The following is a 15,000-nucleotide window of genomic DNA, read 5'->3' on the forward strand; positions in this document are numbered from 1 at the left end:
GATAGATATATCAGTATAGTCATTTTCTTGTGAAAGTCTTTGGAGTAGGATAATGTGGATTTTAATGTTAAATTTGTTTTTGGATAGATGGCGAATTTCACGAGGTAAACTATTCGAAACTTTTACACCATTTCTTGAAAAGGATTTAATTTGTAAATGTCAAGTCTTGAGGGTTTAACAAAATAGTCACCTCTTGAAGATGATCTTGTTTTATATAAATGAACGCTTGCTTTGGAAATAAATGAATTGGCAATATAAGGAGGCGATACGTTGTTACATATGTCATGCATCAGAACAGCTTGACCGATTTAAAGTACAGAAAATCGAGAGGAAGAAAACGAGAATAATTGATTTTGATGTCTAGGGTCGCTTAAAGAATTTCAAGTCAACACAAACTTAAAAACGAGTTTTTGAACAAGAACAGGTATTTCTCGGTTTTCTGCCAATTCTTTTTCCACCGGTTGAAGAGATTAAGTTGAGTGAAGGCGAAGAACCGCAAACTGGCAACGGATTCTGAAGACAAGACTAATAAAAACTTCCGTTTTGAGGTTTGAAGGTTTTTATTTGAAGAACTAACAAGAAGAAAAGATAATGGAGTTTTAACTTTAAACGATGTGAGAGAGATCATTTACAGCTGAAATATGTGATATTTATTATAATAAGCCCAAGAATTCACGCATTTTGATTGGTTCTCACCTATGATCCATAGGAGGAACAGACGCAAAGTTGACGTCATCGTGAAAAAAAACGTTCAATTCTTAGTTATATAGAACAGATTCAAATTGCCGTGCGTCTGTTCGCTAATAGATCACAAAAGAAGTCAAAATGTGGTAAGAACATCCTTGACATGCTCAACTGTCGCCGCGTATTCCACTGTTTTGTTCTAACCACATTTTGACGTCATCAGTGATCTATTAGGGAGCTTACGCAAGGACAACGAAGACGCCAACGAGAACGTCGTCTTAAAATATTATTTCCCGTTATTATAAAAACTTCGTTATAATTTGCCCCAAAGTCGTTCCGAATGGAAAGTGTGTATCAACATTGCAGGAATAAAATTGGCATGAACGGTGTGGTTGTTTGGGAAGAAAATTAAAAATATTTCGTCAGCTTCTCAGTCCTCTACACAACCTGAAATGTGGTCAATAGACCATTTTACAGTTGTGTGCTATAGTTACCTGGCCTTTGAATGAAAGTGAGGCTGGAGTTGACCTTGCTTTGATAGAAACCTCACAGCTTTTCCTATGTAAATTCCTACTTATTAGCATGACAACAAAATCATTAACATAAGAAAAGCAGTGAGGTTTCTATCAAAGCAAGGTCAACTCCAGCCTCACTTTCATTTAAAGGCCAGGTAGCTAAGCACACAACTGTAAAATGGTCTATTCACGTCGTTGTCAAGACGAGGACGGCAAAGAAATGTACCAAAATGCAAAACGCACGTGCAGGTCGTGCAGAGCCTTTGTTTTTGTTCATTAAACTCGCTGTTCTGTGGTGTTTTTGTAGGCGTAGCCGTCGTCGTCGTTCTTTGCATAAGCGCCCTATTACTGAACAGACGCATGTCACCATGGAATCTATTTGTTAAATGTGCTGTATTATGCATTCCAAGAGAGGAGGAGGGAAGATAACACATGGTCATGCCCCATCTGCAGTTTTTTTTTTCAAACTATTTTAAGCTTTGCACCATGCTGTGAAAGTTGTTTTGGTTTCGTGCCCATGGTCGCGCAGTCAATGATAACCAATCAGGTTTCTTCCTTAAAATAGCCGCGCAAGCCGCGCATCATGACCACGGGTTAAATTTCGATTGAAAAAAAAATATCATTGGAAGAGGCGCATGTATGGTGAATATGTTCTCTATTCCTCATCCTTTCTTGTGCATTCTCATTTGTGGTTCTATAGCTCAGATGGTTCAAGCCTGGATTTTTTTTTTCTCACTTTTCTTTTTGCAACTGCATTTTACTACGAGCGATGATGTCGATCACATAGTAACGTAAAGTAAAGTAAAATCCTTTATTTAAAAACACGATTAGCGTTTAAGCACTACGTGTTTAAGGGGTCATGTATCTAATAATTATCTAATTACCTACTGAAAAATGAATGAAATATAAGAAATTAATTTACTTTATCGCAAATCTGAATATATAATATTTCACATATATTCTCTAAGTTTGGAAATCATCTTTACTTTGGGTCGAACTGTTTGATGAAAAAGACAGAGGAAACTTCCACATTTTCATCTCGTTTGTTCAGGAGTTGAATGTACCTCTGCACTGGGCTGCACTGTCAGGCAATATTGAAGTGTGTAAACTTCTACTGGATGAGCATACGGACATAAACAGTATCAACATACACAAGGAGACACCGCTGTTAGTAACAAAGTATTTTGCTATGATTTAAGTGGATTTTATATTGTCCAGAGTTGCTATTTCATCAGTGAATGTTCGATATCTGAAACTTTGTCGTTGTTCTTTTGTGCAGACATATTGCTGCAAGAGAAGACCACTACGCATGTGTGCAGTAAGTCCTTCTTGCCTTTTCAAGTTGTTGCAAAGTCGACCTGTGTTTATCAAAATATACACAAGAGGAAGAGAAAAATCTTTGGTTTGTATCAGTCCCAAAAATTAAATCTCACCCAAATTTCTTTTATTTCAAAAACCGTTTAAATGACGGCCAAAAACTGAGGAATTCCTAAACTGAGGATTTCATTCTCTGTTCGGAAACCAGGTGTGACAATCGTTCTTTAACATATCTTTCGAATCTCGCAAAGACGTTGACGATGCCTCGTTTTGGAAACCCCGGGCTTTCCAACCTTGTTTCCAGAGTCTTTCTTCTTTAGTTTCTGGGAACGAGGCTTGCCTAAAATAAGTACCGTAGGCCTCTTTCAACTTATTTTGCAGTAACGTGGATCATTTCATTGTTGTCTGACCATAAAATCTACTGCTCTTGAGAAGTGTCCAAGAGATTTGAAAGGTTGGCCAGACAGAACCTTGCTCCCAGAGCTTACTCGGCTGAAAAGCCGAAGTGTGAGGTGACATGCAAACCGCGGACCATCAGCCGAGTTCATCCAAGAAATCTTCACTGATCCCAACATATAATCACTTTTTTCTCTCTTTCCCTCCCTCCTTCCCTCCTTCCTTCCTCCTTCCTTCCTTCCTTCCTTCCTTCCTTCTTTGCTTCCTTCCTTCCTTCCTTCCTCTTCCTTCTTCCTTCCTTCTTCCTTCCTTCCCTCCTTCCTCCCTTCCTTCCCTCCTTCCTCCCTTCCTCCCTTCTTTTCTTCCTTCCTTCCTCCCTTCCTTTCTTCCTTCCTTTTTTCCTTCCTTCCTTTTTTCCTTCCTTCCTCCCTTCCTTCCTTCCTTCCTTCCTTCCTCCCTCCTTCCTTCTTCCTTCCTTCCCTCCTTCCTCTCTTCCTTTCCTCCTTCCTTCCTTCCTTCCTTCCTCCTTCTCTCCTTCCTTCCTTCCTCCCTTCCTTTCTTCCTTCCTTCCTTTGTTCCTTCCTTCCTTCCTTCGTCCTTCCTTCCTTCCTCCTTCCTTCTTCCTTCCTTCCCTCCTTCCTCCCTTCCTTCCCTCCTTCCTCCCTTCCTCCCTTCCTTTCTTCCTTCCTTTCTCCCTTCCTTTCTTCCTTCCTTCCTTTGTTCCTTCCTTCGTTCCTTCCTTTGTTCCTTCCTCCCTTCGTTCCTTCTTCCTTCCTCCCTTCCTTCCTTCCTTCCTTTTTTCCTTCCTTCCTCCCTTCCTTCCTTCCTTCCTTCTTCCTTCCTTCCTTCCTCCCTCCTTCCTTCCTCCTTTCTTCTTCCTTCCTTCCCTCCTTCCTCTCTTCCTTTTCTCCTTCCTTCCTTCCTTCCTCCTTCCCTCCTTCCTTCTTTCCTTCCTTCCTTCCTTCCTCCCTTCCTTCCTTCCTTCTTCCTTCCTTTCCTTCTCTCTTGTTTGTTTTCCTCTATTCTTTTGATTGATCTATCCTTCCGTCCTTTGATCTTTCTATCCTTCGATTGGAATTTACGTTTTGTAATTTATCCTGGTTATCAATTTCAGTGTATTGATTCTATATAATATAATATAGCGTTTAATTTCACTGCCCGCCTTGATCAGCCATTGACAACTTCGTGTTCTGTTAATTCTTTACTCCTATACTTGTCACTAAATGTTGTCGTTGTTGTTGAAGTATATGATGTACCTACAGAAGGCAGTACAGTGACCAACTTATTGCTTTTGATTAACATTCAATGGCAGGTTGTTTTTGAGTCGAGGGGCGAACATTCACATCCGCAACAAAGACGGTCACACACCTTGTGAGGTAGAGTAATTCAAGTTTCTGATGACTTTATATATGATAGACATACATACAGGACGAACTCACAAAGTGACCAGTTGCCAGTTGGCTTCATATTTCAATTGGTAAAGCACTGCATCCGCATCGTAGAAGTCATGGGTTCCTATCCCAAATAGAGCCAGAAATTTTGAGGCTTTTCTGTGCCGGTTGCTGCTTAAGTAACGTTCGAAAGTGCGATGATCTAAAAGCTTAGGGCGCGTTTTTTTATCCACAATTCTTGAATAAGAATGGTCGGTACGGAATGCTAGGAATAAATAATTCGGATTGTTTACATAAGAAAAACGCCCGTCGAGATGCGCGGTCCTGGCATGAGTAAACATTGCGTAACAAATATAGCGGCCGACGAAGAGGCTGCCATTGCAGCCGTTGTCGCAGCAATTTTGCTTGTAAATAAAGAGGAAGAAACTAGGGAGACGTTTTTGGATTTGCCGAATGTTTTGACAGTCCTCTATGCAAAGGAGAGGAAACAAATCCCTCGAATCATGGGCTATGCAGACAATGTTGTTGTATGAAACATCACTGAAAAAAACCTCGTACTTTTGGTGCAATGAAATAAGAGGCAATGTTTCATTGTGTCCGAAAGTGTAACCTGATTTTTTCTCCGGTGGAGACGTATTTGAATCCGCAGCGCTCATCTCGCCGTCCGCCATGTGGAATTTTCATTCCCAACATTCTGTTCATTCTGCCCCTGGGAGCAGAATGGATGGAATGGCGTTCTATCCATTCCGGAAGAGGAATGCGGAATGGCAAAACGCGAGCATTTTACATTCTAGCCATTCTCATTCCAGAATTGTGGATAAAAAACGTGCCCTTAAAATGCTGCTTTCCCAAGTTCATATTTGTCTCTTATATGTAATCTAAAAATGCCATTTTATGTTGCGAGTCGTCCTTACCAAGGAATTTTTGCGTGAAACTATTTCATCTCCACATATAAACTATTGCACCAGTTTCTCAATAAACACCTCCAATTCGAGCAAGTTTCTCGTCCTCTACATTTTATATTTGATCATAATTTTCCTATGTCTAAAATCAAGAGGAAAAAAGGTTACGTTCAAAGCGGTGTTTTCGCTTGTGGCGCCGTTACACGACGACGTTGACGTGCTCAAACGTCTTTTTTAGGACGTCATGCACTTAGGGACGTTAACGGACCGGTTTTCGTCTGTAAAAAATATCTTCAAATTCTAGTCCCTTCCCTTGCTTTCCTTCCCAGTGTTATAATTATCTCTCGGTAAAATACGCAAGTTGTGATTTTTTTTGCAGGTTGCCCATCCTGTATCTAGAGGATACTGCTTGCTGGACTCAAAAGCACAGTTAGAGTCGCGTCAAGGAGTTATTAGGCCGCGCATCTTACATAGGTCAGTAATGAAAATGTGTAAGTTATTTTCCATGCTTGAAAACGTTAAAATTAATTAATTGAAATGTATGTGGTATGGTTTAAAAATGTTTTAAAAGCCTGCTCTTCTTTTCCCCACGTAGTTAAACTTCTTTTTAGTACAAAATCTCGGAGAGTTGAAGTGGACTTTGCCCGACTAAAACGCGTCGAGCCCAACACAATTTTGCATTTAAAAGCTATTGCATACCATTAAATCAGGCAACTGAGGAAAAGTTTGCCTTGTGCTTTTGCTTTTGTGCCGTTGAAAGTTTCGACCCACAAATGACCGTTTTGTTATTTCGTTTTGCAGTGACATTTCTCGTGGACAAGAAAATGTCTCAATATCTTGCATAAATGAGGTGTGTGTAGTGTACTTTTTAAGTTGGCCATTTAAAAGTTTCATTTGTTTCAAAGCGACTCCAAGCTCAAAATCTTGCCAGCGGAAAGCAGTTTTAATTTAGTTGACGAAGACTACTGATGATGGGAAAGAACTAAACACTTGGACAAGCTTTGAAAAGAGGCGAAAGTGGGCTGCGTTCAAACGGGGGCAACAACTCCCAATTCTATGGACTTTACGATCTACGACGTCGTCGTCAATGAGAACGCCACGAAACAACAATATGACTGGATAAAAGAGGAAAAGCAATTGTAATACACGCGCGGCATGCATTTTAGCACAAATTCCTGCGTTGCTCTGCACAACAACGACGTGAAATGACCAAATTTGACGTTGTGAGGACAACGCGAGCGCACAAATGTCAATGTATAATTCACTATTTTTACTCTGAAACTGCTCGTACCAATTTATTTTTAGGATCCTCTGCCCACATTGTACTACGCGAACGAGATGGCCTAACCGCGAGAAACTTACGATAGTGCAAAGTTATGTTTTGAGGTGACGTTTTCGTCGACGTCGACGTCGCCGTCGTAGATCGTAAAGTCCCTTATAGGAAGTTTGTGTAGCAACGGAGACGCCACAGCTGGAAAACTATACTTAAAAGGGGCTGTGTCCGCGACGGCAGTGCATGCACTTCATTTTTGGTAGTTTTTGACAATTATTCGCACCTACTCGCTATTTAACGTTAACCCTGCTTCGTGACAAAAACATGTTTGTTGCGCATAGTTACATAATTTAAGAAGAAAGAGAGAAATAAATCGTCCTCGCACTTTATCTTCGTAAAACTATTTTTTATAAAGGCTAATAGGCTAGTTTCGAATTGTGCAGCAACAAAAGAACTGAGTCGAGGTTCAGGGGAATAATTTGCATTTTCCTTTGTTCCGAACAATACAAAATGCTAATTATTCCCCTGAACCTCGACTCTGTTCTTTTGTTGCTGCACAATTCGAAACTAGCCTATTGGCACAGGAATAAAAGTAGTTTAGCTTAATAGTCTATTATTAATTAATGCTTTGGCAGCCCATTAGGGCTGAAATTTAGAGTTAGCAACATTCTAAATCATCGATGAAAAGAACGAATGCTAATTACTAAATTGACTAACTCATCTTATAAAATATCTAGAATGAAAAATAAATCTAATTATTGTCCAAACCTAGCCTAATTGAAATTATGGCATACCAGATAATTACAGTTTTGGGTGTTTGAAGCACGGAAATTGCATATATATAATGAACTTTAGAAAGGTGTCAAGTCTTCTAGCGCTGGGGCACTGTATAATTGAGGAAACTGTACACAGAAATTAAATCAAACATTGGTTTTTGTGGAGAGGGAGAAAAACTTCTCGAAGAAAAAAAAGAAAACCAACAAACGCACCCACATATGACGCCGAGGCTGGGAATCGACCACAGGCCACATTGGTGGGAGACGAGTGCTCCCTCCACTGCGTCACCCCTGCTCCCCTGATAGTGTCCACCTAGTCGATTACGGTAAATTGGCCACAACAGGAGATTAGAAAGGTGTCGTTTCAAGCGTTAGCTTCAAGTCACAGCAAATTGAACTTCGCGCGACAACTGCTAAGAACATTCAACGCTGTGTGAAGAAAAAAAAAAACGAATGCGTCATTTAACTCCCCAACCTTGGCCTGTTATATCGAACGCACGCAGCTAGTCATGTAACCGAGTAGCATACGTCGACTAGTAGCGTTTCCACTAGCCTATTTGTTCTAGATTGATTGGTCAAAAAAAGTCTTTTACAAGTACTAGTCGCTGTTGTAATACTTATTTGTGTTCGACAGGTTGATGATGAACCATTTCCAAAGTTCACCTTTGTCAAGGAAAGCTGTGAGGTTTATGACGGACTGATCAACTGGAGTATCTCAAAATTCGAGGTATAGGCGGCAGTTTCTTTTTGTCATGATTTAGTAACCACTGTTATGCGGCCGGCCTTTTGGCTCAGTTTAATGTTCCTCATGTTTATCTTCATTTTCTCTACCAACCAAAGGCGGAACGTAAATCGCTAGCGTTTTCTCGCGGTTGGCGCCATGATGCAAATATTCTTTTCGTAAACGGTCGACGCCACTTTAACTGAACTTGGCCTTTCTCAATGAATTTGATCTTAAGGGGTTGAAATTAGCTTTGCAACGAATTTGAATAAAAGCACGCCCAGATTAAACTACTTAAAAAATTAAGCTTTAAAAATCTGGGACGGTAACCTCGAAATGTTTAAGGGTCATACGTTCTAGCCACTGAAGATGTGGGAGAAGCACGCTTACGGCATTCCCGAAATGTCATTTTTCAAACAGTGTCCAGCGCACTTTTTAGAAGCTGGTCTGTTTTTCGAGAGCAGAAAAACTGAAAAGTTTGATCCCTTGAAACGTCTACATTTTGATGATGCAGAATTATGGTGCACGAAATTCACCGGAGGAGTTTTGGGGGCTTTCTAAGAGACAAACTCATGGGTCCAGTTATTTGCAAGAGGGTCAGGCGAAGTGTGCTCAAGACCTTTGACTTGATATGTTATTTAACCCGAATCATGGGCTGCTACCCTTTGAGCAACTCTTCCGCAGTTGGTTCATTTTATTGCTGGTGTTTGTTGTGATTGGTCAAAATAATTACTTTTATTGCAGAGGGGAATTTTGGTATCTGAAGAAAACCCTTCGGGGAAAGTAGGCAACCAACAAAATTCGATTACAGGAAGCGATCACGGGTTACACATTGATGGAAGGGGAATGCTTTCACCTTTTCACTTGTATTGTGTTTGATATTCACAGGGTTGTAAGTGCGAGAATAGTTGTCAAAGCAGGAAGTCTTGTCATTGTTCTGAAAAGAGTGAACGGGAAAAAATTTGGTACAATAAGGTGAGTGAAGAGTGACGCGGAGACGTAGATTTTGGAGCAATGTAATTCAAATGTAGTTATTGCTATCAGGTTCGTTTTCTTGGTTTTTGACCGTCAGGGCAACTTAGGCAAACGTTTAAAGTGCCTGTCACCTCAACAGAGTTTTCTACTTTATGCATTCTCCGAAATCGTTCCCAGTATATTGTGTAATTTTTGGAACCTTTTTGTAAGGAAAAAAAAAAGACTGGAAAAATGTTCATACTTTGATCAAAACCGAGGAATGAAGAAGAGTGGGCTCGATACCGGGTTGACGTCACAAATTAATTTGCATCACTGTTTTTAAAGAACTATCGCAATACAAAGCAGTCTGTGACGTCTTATCACGTTTACCTTTCGTTCCGGCATTGTTCATTTTTTTAAATTCTTTTGAAGCAGGACTTATTCCTCCCTTGAACATCAAACAATTGAAGAAATTCTCATGATGGAGAAACCACGAAAGACGAACCTTTTTTCCATTTTTGCAGATGAAAAATCCTTGTTTTGGACCAACCAATGTAGAGATGTTGATTGGATACCACTCGTGCATTAAATGACAACTTTTTTTTTATTCTAGGACGGACTATTAAAAGGAGATTTACAGAAGTTTGACCGGCCTCTTATCTTTGAATGTAACAGAATGTGCAACTGTTGGTCATTCTGTAAGAACAGAGTTGTCCAAAAGGGTATGCAGTATCCTCTTCAGATGTTCAGAACGTTGAAAAAAGGTAATTTAAGCCTAGTTTGCACTATCGACGCAAGCACAACCACAAGCACAAACAAAAGAAGCTTACAAATTTTGAACTGTGCAGAAAGTACAGGAATAGTGTCGCCGTTGACTGGAATGAATTGCATTTTACAGGGAAAAAAAGAGTAATTCAAATTCTACGTTAACAGCTTTCAAACTTCAGGATCAAGAGTTTATTATTTATTATTTGTTCTTAAACAATTGGAAACTACCCAATTTACTTACTGTTTATGTATGTCGTTGTTAGGATGGGGAGTCCGCAGTCTTGCTGTTATTCCTCAGGGCGGTTTTGTGTGTGAATACACTGGTGAGCTCATACCAGACAGCGAAGCGGATGACAGAGACGATGACTCTTACTTATTTGACTTGGACTGTAAGGTAACTTCATTCATCTGAATCTGTTAAAGTGGTAATGTGATCATAAAATCGCTTCATTTTTTTCTTCAGATTTTGAAAGTGTGTTTGCTTAACACCTGCCTGTTAAAATTTTGAGCTTTGATTTTTATCCAAAGGCTGTTTACTTTGACTGTAAGATTTTTTGGGATTTCACGGTTCGCCATTACTCACGTTCAAAACTGCCCGATTTGACCTCAGAGGGTTTCAATCTAGGGAAAGTGATGTCATTCACTCAATAGCTTAAAATTTCAGCGTGTAAGCACAGTTTATTATGTATGCAAAACACGAGTTTAAAAATCTGGAAGCCCGAAAACTCCCGTGCTGCACATTGATTCAGTCGCGTACAAACGCATTGCATTCTTAAACTAGCGAGTCTTTGTCGTCATTTTCTCATCGATCCAGCTCTCTCAAGATTTTAAAGTTAGTAATGGCGGACCATTAAATAGGAAAATTCCGGGCAGCTCAAATAAACAAGTGTCTTTCTGAAATTAAGGCTTAAAACTTGGGTCACTTATTGTTTAGTTAACACCGTTTTGAAATCCAAAGGAAAAAAAGATTTGATGTTTTGATCATAGTTCCACTTTAACAAAGGTGTAGAAACAAATACATACGTTCATAATTAATTGACCACTCCCCATAGGGGCTTTTTCGGAAATCAAGAAAACGACAGAATAGAACGACAACTTTTAAGAATCCCAAGACCAGTTGGCTATATTTACGAGTGCAGCCGATAAGTTGAACCTTGGACTACCAGAATCAAATTCAACGATTTGTCAGAACGGGTCTTGAACGCGGGATCTCCGGATCTCAAGACAAACACCCTTAACCACTTGACCGAAATGCCTTCTAAATGTAAAACTGTAATAACGCTACAGAAATCAGGTGAGGCCTTACGCTACTGTGAAAGTGAAGGATGAAGAACCTTCGTTGATCAACAGCATCAGGAATTCCTTTCTAGTGCATCACCCAAGGACAGAAAATTCTCTGACCTGGGTGGAAATCGATCCACGACGTTCGGATGAGATCACCGGTGCAACGTCCTACTAAGGACAACACGGTCAAGACTCATTCATACATGTAATAATGTTGGATGATAAACAAAATACGTTCTTGCTTGTTGTGGACAACTTTCTGATGCTCTTTCCTTTCAATATGTGGTGAATGCTCAATTTAAACAAAGTCAAATTGCAAAGTATTTTAAAAGTTCGCTTCTTGAATCGATTTTTGATCCTCAAGATTTTAAACTACCGTTCAGATAAATTATAATTAATCTTTTTACTGATGTACGTTTTTAGTTTACCTTCATCAGTTTTATTACTATTAAGTGTTAGTATCACCCAACTAGTGGACTAATGCAAATGCTGCATTTTGATTGGCTACGCTTCTAGAGGACTATTACTAATAGTCATCGAGTAGCGAAAAGCGTGACGCTTTTTTTCGTTTTATTTCCAAATAAATATATTTTCAACCTGCATTTGCTAACTTTATTACTGCGTTTTCTGTCCGACTAGTTGGGTGATACTAAAACAATTAGCATCGCGCAGAATTGTATGACACATCCGGGATATTCATGGGTGCAATGGCGCTAAATTTGAAAGGCCGAGACGACAAATGACATTAGACAATAAAGAAAAATGGCCGCAACAGGGAAAGGTCCCCCTGCGTTTTACTCTGTTACAGCTTAACTATATAAAATATGAAAAGGGTCGCATATGGCTTTTAAAGAAGAAATTCTCATAATAAAATAACAGCCATTTTTGACACGGTACCGTCTCGTTAACCTGTATCAATTTTGTGTTCAACTTGACCTATTTTGGGTAAATTTGAGTATGGGAAATAGCTGTAGGATAAATTTGAGGCTGAATTTCTTCTAAATGAAGATGTCAACACGTTGGGTTGCATATGGATATGTTTTCTCAAAAAGTATAAAGGTCTCATGCAACATATGAAGGGAATCAGATGTCTAGAAGTAGTGTCAAATCCAGCATTTCTGAAACATACATTTTCTTTCTTTGATTCCTCGCCGTCCTAAGAGCGTTTGGGAGTTGAATTGATTCATTTTGAACTTCGCGCGTGCATATTAATTTCTCTAAGCTCCGCCTGAAATCAGTAATAGCTGTGAAAATGGCGGTCAATGTCTTGCTCGTTTCAACATTGTTGTGTTGAAGGTAGTTTAAAGCAACTGAATGGGTTTAGGTCTTAGTGATCCTTTTAAATATTTTATTCCATTTGAACGTATCGAATATTGAATAATTATTTTCAACAAACAAAAGACGTTCCACTGGGCATAGTTAAATCTAGGGACTGCCTACATCTATTAACTATGCACTGGGACACTAGCAAATCGCGGACAAAAGATAAAATGAAAGAGGCTTTTTCTTTGATGAGGCTGTGTAGACAACCGGCAATGAACGGAAAAATGCTTCGTGAACTCGCTCTACAGGTCTGTTTTTCAAAAAAAGATAACATCGATCGGATATTTACACATTGCGCTGATTTATTTCAAGATTTTTCTGGGTAGCGGGTAGCGGATAAAGCATGAGGAATAAGCAAGCATTAAGCTGAGGTCCAATCGGTCAGTTTTGAACGTGAGTAATGGCGGACCGTGAAATCCAAAACTTTCACTCAAAGTAAACGGCCTTTGCATGAAAATCAAAGCTCAAAATTTTACCAGTCAGGTGTTAAGCAAACACACTTTCAAAATCTGAAGGAAAAAAAGAAGTGGTTTTTTTGATCACAGGGGCACTGAGTATTCTGCTCATCTTAACGTTTGATTGACAGTTGCAGAATTCGGCGAAGGGACTCTAGTATTCCCAAAGCTAAATCGGTTGACCAATCATATCCCACCAGTGCTGAATGCGTGTTTCTTTATGCCGGACTTGTCACATATTTCGCACTGCAAGTAAATGTCACGGAAGACAATTATTATAGAATTCTGCGCGATGAGACCCTTCGCCCTGAAGGGCCACGGGTCAATAGCCCATTCTGCTTCGCCTCATGGGTTATTGACCCGTAGCCCTTGCGGGCTACGGGTCTAATTGTTAATTATCACTCACTCAATAGCTGATTTGATTCCGTATGTCAATTTGTTTTTGCAGGAGAGCACGAGCGACTTGTTTTGCATTGATGCCAAAGAGTATGGAAACATCAGCCGATTCATAAATCACTCGTGCGAACCAAACATCTTTCCCTTGCGAGTATTTATTAATCACCGGGTAAGTTGTGGGCTGTTGAGATAAAAACTCGAAACGACAGAGACAACTAATGGACAAAGCGCAACGCGGCAACTCTCAAATTTAAACCACAACTAAATGAAGAGATTATTTTTCAATTCGCGAATAGGTTAATGGATCGACGGAATCGAACAACCCTCGGGACGTATGCGTCAGTTTATTATTAAGTGGGACGGTAATTGAAACCTCGTAAATTAGTTCGAGATAGTGATGTACAACTGTAATTTACGTGTTTTCCTGGACACCTGCGCAAAACTTTTTTTTTTTTTTACTTTTAAGAAGATTACGACATTTTTTCAATTTATAAGACATGTTTTTCGTGCGGGAAAGCTCGCTAGAAAGAAGAATGGCCGTTTTCAGAGCACAGCAGGAAAGAGCAAAACGGAAAACTTTTTAGACTGTCGCAAAACAAAAAGTCGAGTGATGCTAAAGTGTCATTTCAGTCCCGAGAGTGAAAGTGAAACCGCGCTATCGGGGAGACGTGTTGTCGAGGGGTCGAGCTTGGTTTGCTTTCTGTTTTCTCCTAAACGAGATTGGTGAACTATCTGTTTTTGGCACAATTTTATTATCTTACTCCTCTTTTTTTTGCTGTAAAAAGAATTTAAAAAATTTACGCCAGAAAAAAAGTTACAAGGAAAAAAGTATTCGTAGCCATCACTGATGGACACAAAATGGTCTCCTCGAGATCACGCACCCGAGGAATATTTGTAGTCAGTTCCTTTACAAGACGTGTGCCTGTGCCATAAAACAAACATTAAATTATTCCTTTTGAACAATACAATAAACCTGTCTTGTTGTTTCAAGAATTACGTCAAAGCTGTGCTTCCTGTTCCTGCAAAACGTAGCGTGAACCGATGGAACAAACTTGTCCTTGATAGATGAAGTCGCAATGATTAAATGAGTAACTTGAGCAAGTTATATCTCCCAAACGAGCCCGGTGACCAATTTTTTTAATTACACATTTCGAGTCACCGTAATGTAGGAAACAATCGAGAAAAGTTTAAAGAATATCTTACGACAACTTCTACTACTAATAAGGAATCACCTTAAGGCGGATGGAAGCTTCCTATTTTGGTATTTGTAATGCTCACACCTGTTTCGGACTTATTCGTTTTAGCCTAAAACCATTGAATTGAGTAAACAATTTGTTTTTGGACTTTTTGGTATTGAATAAAAGAGCACAGCTCTAACAATCAATAAATTAGAGTGTCAAGAAACCCAACTGGTCGGCAAAAGGAAAGGAAAGGAACTTTATTTAAGTGTCTAGTCGTTCTAGCGCTGGAGCGCTAATTGGAGACACTAAACTGAAATGAACAATGAAAGTAAATCAAGTCAAATGTCGGTTTTTGAGGAGAGGGGAAACCGGAGTACCCGGAGAAAACCTCTCGGTGCAGAGTAGAGAACCAACAAACTCAACCCACATATGACGCCGAGTCTGGGAATCGAACCCGGGCCACATTGGTGAGAGGCGAGTGCTCTCACCACTGCGCCATCCCTACACCCCAGGGAATGGCGGCGGGGTAAAGTTTGGAAGCAACGAGCATATATCCACATCAGGCCCCAGTTTTGCAAACGATGGATGGCGCTATCCGCCGGATAAATCACTATCCAGTGGGTACGTAATAGGGAAATCAATTGCTTTATCCACCTTTTTTTGA

The 15,000-nt window shown here is 39.8% G+C and overlaps 1 protein-coding gene across 3 annotated transcripts in view; it reads left to right on the forward strand.

Annotated features, from left to right (window-relative positions):
* Positions 1–15,000, forward strand: part of LOC138024726 (histone-lysine N-methyltransferase EHMT2-like) — a 49,714-nt gene that overhangs the window by 32,086 nt on the left and 2,628 nt on the right. For all 3 annotated transcript variants that reach the window (XM_068871939.1, XM_068871937.1, XM_068871942.1), the window contains 10 exons: positions 2,251–2,366; positions 2,479–2,517; positions 4,225–4,288; positions 5,585–5,679; positions 6,007–6,055; positions 7,889–7,981; positions 8,864–8,950; positions 9,543–9,693; positions 9,961–10,091; positions 13,208–13,324. In XM_068871939.1, coding sequence (XP_068728040.1) covers positions 2,251–2,366; positions 2,479–2,517; positions 4,225–4,288; positions 5,585–5,679; positions 6,007–6,055; positions 7,889–7,981; positions 8,864–8,950; positions 9,543–9,693; positions 9,961–10,091; positions 13,208–13,324 — 942 coding nt within the window. The remainder of the gene's footprint in view (positions 1–2,250; positions 2,367–2,478; positions 2,518–4,224; positions 4,289–5,584; positions 5,680–6,006; positions 6,056–7,888; positions 7,982–8,863; positions 8,951–9,542; positions 9,694–9,960; positions 10,092–13,207; positions 13,325–15,000) is intronic.

The sequence above is a fragment of the Montipora capricornis genome, chromosome 2 (assembly GCF_036669925.1).
Source record: "Montipora capricornis isolate CH-2021 chromosome 2, ASM3666992v2, whole genome shotgun sequence".
Taxonomy (NCBI): domain Eukaryota; kingdom Metazoa; phylum Cnidaria; class Anthozoa; order Scleractinia; family Acroporidae; genus Montipora; species Montipora capricornis.